The sequence below is a fragment of the Austrofundulus limnaeus genome, unplaced genomic scaffold (genome assembly GCF_001266775.1).
Source record: "Austrofundulus limnaeus strain Quisiro unplaced genomic scaffold, Austrofundulus_limnaeus-1.0 Scaffold974, whole genome shotgun sequence".
Lineage (NCBI taxonomy): Eukaryota > Metazoa > Chordata > Actinopteri > Cyprinodontiformes > Rivulidae > Austrofundulus > Austrofundulus limnaeus.
Window position 1 is genome coordinate 159,226 of NW_013953376.1, and position 6,118 is coordinate 165,343.

At 40.9% G+C, this 6,118-nt stretch overlaps 1 protein-coding gene across 1 annotated transcript; it reads right to left on the reverse strand.

Moving 5' to 3' along the window:
- Nucleotides 1–1,110: 1,110 nt before the first annotated feature.
- Nucleotides 1,111–6,118, reverse strand: LOC106533567 (caprin-2; the record flags this gene model as incomplete). The annotated part of the gene is given in 2 exon segments (XM_014029921.1): nt 1,111–1,822; nt 6,070–6,118. Coding segments are annotated over 2 exon segments (624 nt in total), but the record flags the coding sequence as incomplete, so codon positions are not given.

The window sequence follows — 6,118 nt, forward strand, 5'->3', positions numbered from 1 at the left end:
GTAAAAGAAGCCATTTTTGTGAAGAAAAACCGTCCACCATTAAACAGAGGTGGACTTCGTGTCCAGTTGTCCTCCTACAATGCTGTTATTGCAAGTCTGACTCAGCCCCCTGTGAGCAAAAGGTGTGAATCAGGGCCCCAAACGATAGTCAGGAGCATATGACCCTCTGTGAACAATAGACAATCAACACTAATGATCTATTGTTAGGCGATGGCCCTCTTTTGCATGTGACCAACCTGTCTGTCCATCATGTGGAGGCAGTGCTTATAAGGCTGAGTTCACCTGAAACTCCTCAGACTGAAGAAGTCTCTTGGAGGAGAGATGAAACGCTTAGAACCTGTCCAGAAGACCTTTTTGATTAAGTTTTGCTCAGCAATATTTGTTAAACCCAAATAGGAAAAGAGAAATAGTTTATTACAGAAGATGAAACCTTTTTTTTTTTTCGCTGCAAGACTGACTTTACAGCTTTGAGCCAAGCCTGCACAGAAGGTTGTATATAGTATAACCCTGACCCTGGTGTTATCAAGGTGTTTTAGGGTCTGATTAAACATTTTAAGCTGAGGCAACTTGATATTTAATTTTCACCTGCAATTCTATAAATATTTTTATAACCTGGCCACAATATTTCAAAATCCCAACAAACTATTCATTAAATAGTTAAACTTTGGACAGACGTTTTGCTCATGTAGAAAAAAATCCTGTCCAAATTACTTTTGTTGTGCATAAATGAGGTAATCCTTGATTCTTGCATTGTTGCACCATTAAGTCAATGTATTTTACTTCCTTTAACTAGTTATTCCCCAAATTATTTTTATTTGTGCTGTTGATTTTCATTGTTGTAATAACATTTAGAAAGATACATTCAGTTTTCTTCTCAGTTGAACAAAAATTTATGGTAAAGACATTCACCGTAATTAGAGATTTCCATTGTTGCATTGAGTTCTACTCATAAAAAGTTGAACAAATTACTCAGCTTATCAGTTATTGATTTTTATAGAGTCCGAAACACCAAGTGTGATAAATAACCCTCTTCCTCCCTACATGTATGTTGTTTTATGAAGGGCAGAAAAAAATACCAACCTATTCAAGCACAGGAAAGACACAGGAAGCTCAAACTTCACTGCTCATCTTTTATTTAAGCACAAGGAACCACTTCCATTGCTCAAACGTTTTAGTGTTAGTTTGGTCTGAAGTGTACCACACCATTCCCACCACCAAAAAATGCCACTGTCTGGACATTCAGCAGATCAGTCCTGGTAAAGCAGGAAACCTGAGAAGGTGCTGTACTTCCAGGTGCTGCCATAGATGGCACCACGATGCAGCCGGAGCCACACATGGTCTCCCTGGAACAGGGGCAGGATGGCATGATTGCTGGCGGTCTCGTGATCTGGGGCTCCATCGTTGGCATATGCAGACACCATCACCTCCTCGTTGCACATTAGGTTAACATAGAGAGGAATGCTAACGGCAAGCTTCAAAATGTGGAAGATAAAGACATATGTCCCGTTGACCGGACAAGTAAAGCGGCCAATGTGKGCGTCGTACATCTCGCCAAGGTTGCTGTGGAGCTGGTCAAACACTATCGGCTGGTCCAGGTTGCCGGGAGCGAAGTTGGCAGTGCGAGAGGCCGTAAAGGCCACTCGTAGAGGCTGGGGAAGCTGATAGAGGTGCATGGGAAGTAAGGCAGCAGGGTTGTGGCTGCGTGGAGTCAGTGGAACCTCCACAGTAGAAACAGACAAGGAATCTCCATGACCAGAGTCCACAATGGTAAAGGTTCCCTCTCGGTCCGGGCTGCTCACTTGAGACGAGTCGCTCCAGGCAGCTGCAGAGCAAAGAAACGGTCCAAGTTAACGTTCCTCATCTAAACAAATCTTCACAGAAGGAACAGCTCACCATATTTACAAGATTTGTATGAGTATAAATGAGTGGTGCTGTTTGAAGTGTAAAAATGACAAACTTTAAGGTTTTATGTAACCTTTATAATCTCTGCACCATTTTTTTTGGGAAAGTATAACAAAATAACTCAAGTTAGACACTAAGTCCTAAGAACCATCTTTCAAGGAAAACTTGTTCCAATTAAGAAAAAAAATTACTGCAAAGAAATGGTTTTAATTGACAGCCATGGTTTTCTTTCCAGTTGAGCTCCAAAATTAAATTGAGCCTCTAACCGGTGAGGTTAATTTTAGGGTATATGGTCATGTATAGGATATAAAGTCTAACAAAAAAAGAAAGGAAGTCAATGGAAGGTCCTCACAGGGTTCAAGGACAAATGCATGTGTGTGTATATATATATATATATATATACACATATTTAGAGACTTTAATTTAACCAGGTAGGTCTCCCTTAAAATTAGATTTTTAATTTAGAACTTAAAAATCTCATTTTAAGATCTCCTTTAAAGTACAGACTTTAAGGGAGACCTTAAAATTCCCCTTAAAAAAGGAGATTTGAAGGTCTAAAAAATTATTATAAGTTTTATATCATGATATATATCGTTACCGCCACCCATCATAATGTACATTATATCGTGATATGAATTGTTTGTCATCGCACATTCCTAAAAGTGATGAAACATCAAAAGGGACAATTGTTTCATCCCTCTCTATGATGACATCCCTCACCTTGACCACAAAGTCCATGGTGTTCTGTATGTGATGTTCTGAGCTGAGGTGTTGTGGATCTTGACAGTCTGAGGTCTGTTGGTCAGGAAGTCCAGGACCCAATTCCCCAGTATGGGACTTAGTCCAAGAGAGGAGAGCTTCTGTACCAGGGTCCGAGGGRTGATGATGTTGAAGGTTGAAGAGAAATCCAGAAAGAGCAGACTGATGTAAGTTTCTGYTCTCCAGGTGGGTGAGGRCAGTATGGACCACCGAGGAGATGGYGTCAGCAGTGGAGCRGTTCCTCTTGTAGGCGTACTGATGAGATGCCAATGGAGTCCTTGATTGTGGGTCATCACTATCCTCTCAAAGCACAACATAACCACTGATGTTAAGGCTATAGGTTGGTAGTCATTCAGGCACATCACTGTGGAGCACTTGGGGGCGGGGACAATAGTGGTGGTCTGTAAGCAGGTGCCTGTGACAGTGAAGTGTTGAAGATGTCCGCCAACACCTCAGACACTGATGAGCACAGTCCTTCGGTAGGTACCCTGAGATATTGTYGGGGCCTGMGGCCTTAYRGGGGTTGATTCCCTGAAGGGTCTTCCTCAYGTCTCCTGTGGTCACACAGAGGGGYGTGTCACCAGGTGGTTGTGTTGGGGTCCTCAAAGTGGGCATAGAACTTATTGAGTGCACTTGGCAATGAGGGGTCCCTTGAGCATTTTGCACCTCTAATGTAGTCCATGATGCACTTAATGCCATTCCACATGTGCCGCGGGTCTTTGGTGGAAAGTGACTTATTTTCTGGGCGTATGTGGCTTTGGCCCTCGGAGTGCAGATGCCTCACCTGTCCTGTCCCTAGCTTTCAGCAGAGCTCTCACCTCAGCACTCAGCCAGGGTTTCTGGTTCGGATAACAGGTTACTGTTCTGGTGGTGGTGACATCATCAGCACACTGAGATGAAGCAGAAAACGAAGGAGGTGTATTCCTCCAGGTCCACCTTTCTCTCATRTGTAGCTGCCTCTCTGAAGACCTGCCAATCTGCACTGAAAACAGTCCTGGGCCACACAGTGACTACTTTTTTGGTTGGCCTAATCCGTCTCATCAGCAGTTAAGCTGGCGCCAGCAGAATGGAGATGTGGTCGGAGAGGCCAAGATGGGGGCGAGGAAGAGCTCTGTATGCACCGCAAAACACGCAGTCCAGAGCGTCATCTCCCCTCGTGGGTAAGGTGACAAGCTGGTAAAAACTTGTCAGAGTGTCTGTCAGTTTCACGTGATTAAAGTCCCCTGCAACCACTTAAAAAGGCCTCCGGGTGCTTTATCTGCAGCAAGCTAATGGTGTCAGTACTACTTAGTGTAGTGTCGTTACGGTTCCAAGCCACTTCCATTAGGCCAGATTCTTGGAACCAGCCCCTTTTTAGTACCTACTTCATTGTGGTTCCAAGTGGTCCCAGTCGACACCAAAATGCGACATCAGAACACTGTTCGTCACTGATTGGCTAGGTGGTGGAGTCACTGGTTTCGTCTGAGCTGCCTTTACAACAATYTGAGGTGCCATTTTTTCCAATTGTTAACAGTCGTGTTTCCATCTAATTTTAATTGAAATTTTTTGCAATTTTTTTTATTTCAGAACTTATTCAGCAAATGTGTTTCCATCTCTCATTTTGTGCATTAACTCTTCTTCGAAAAACCCATAAACCACCTCCACCAACCGCCCAAAACACACCCACTGGAACCGGACTAGAACGTCAATGGAAAAGCACCTGAACTGACCCGTTCCGACACTGACTGTACAGACACTACACTAARAGGCACTAGTGGAAAAGGGGCAATAAGCCCCTGTGATGCTTTGTTAGCATTAGCAACTAGCAAGATGTAAACCATGATATCAAACCGCAGTAAGCTCCCGTGGCAGATAGAACGACCAACATTTCACTGTCATTGTTTCACTTTTTCAATTCAGAACTGGAGAATCAAGCGGAACATCATCAAGTACAGAATAAAAGTCAAATTTTAATAGTTTTGTTACTTTTAGTTTTGTTTCAGTTTAAGATACGATATGATTAGATAGACCTTTGTCACTGTACAGAGCACAATGAAATTACAGTTCAGTTTAATTTATTGTTTTAAGATTTTTTTTTTAACAAAAGTCCACCCCCATTCTCACAATCCCAACCCCCCCTTGCAACTTTGTTAATTTTGAGTATTATTGTGGAATTATTACTGCAAAACAAATTGGAAATCCAATCCAGAAAGCTGTGTACCCATTTCTTTTACTTTACATAGTTACTATAAAATAAGTATTCCAGCTTCGGGTATGGGTAGATGTGGGTCTGTTTTCTAGTTTAATAATTACACAGGACTGTTTTTACAAGACAACCTTGACCCACAGGATAAAGAAAAGTCAACTTTGTGCATTAAAAAAAGCTAAATAAATGCACTTTTCTAATGAAATATAATGCAACTGATAGATCAATAGACTATAAACAATTATCAGAGGCAGAAGATTGTCATTTAGCAAGTTAATCTCCTTTAATGTGTGATAGGCATGCAAAATCTGAACTCACCACTAATACCATGCTTGCAGAACTGACACCCTCTGTGACTGATGCCAACAGACCACAGACTGATCCATCTCATGCAAATGCAACTGGAGAGGATATAACTTCTTATATTGTTTAGAGTGTGGGCTTACCTTACACACAGCCCTACTGGCCAGGAAAGGTAAAATAAAACAGATTTTTTTTCCCCCCACAAGAATAACTAGGATTTCGAAAAGGCCTGGTCACCTGCAATGCCACCTGTAATGCTTAAGCCTCACCCTCCTGTAGGGTAACACACTGAACCGCTTCACTGCCCCTAACACACTCATCACTGTGGGATTGAGGAGAGGTAAGACTAAAATTGAATGTGTAGAATTAAAAAAAAAATAAAATAAAAAGTGAGGTTCAAAAAAAGAATGTGGGTTTTTTCCAAGTTAAAATGTGCAAAAAGTTTAGATTTCACCAGCCAGCAGTAAATTTAGTGTTACTTACACACTTTTGTTGCAGAACACCTGGCAGTACAAGTCTGTCACTTTATAAATTTTTAAAAATCACTGTTTTAAAAAGTGATAAAAATGTATAACTGGTAGTTTTAAATGATTACTTATTTTAGAAAAGGTATAAAGATATTTAAGGGTCACTATGCCTAATTTATCACATTAACACAGATCTGTTTTTATGAAACATTTTCTGACAGTATACATAAGATTGACATAAACTGAAAATGTCACGTTCAATGATTTATGAATTAATGACAGTTTTCACCTTTTTTTGGATCACTTTCTTTAAAATGCAGGTTAATATTGATAGTCAATTATACTCACGCCATTAACGTCAATATCGTTTTAATAAAACTATACAAAGATTATTACATAAAGCTGCATTTTAGGAACAAATTTCTGTGTGCAAACATTTTAATTTATACTTGCCACAAGAGTTATGTCTCCCTCCTCCTCGTCTGTGTTGGTATCCTGACTC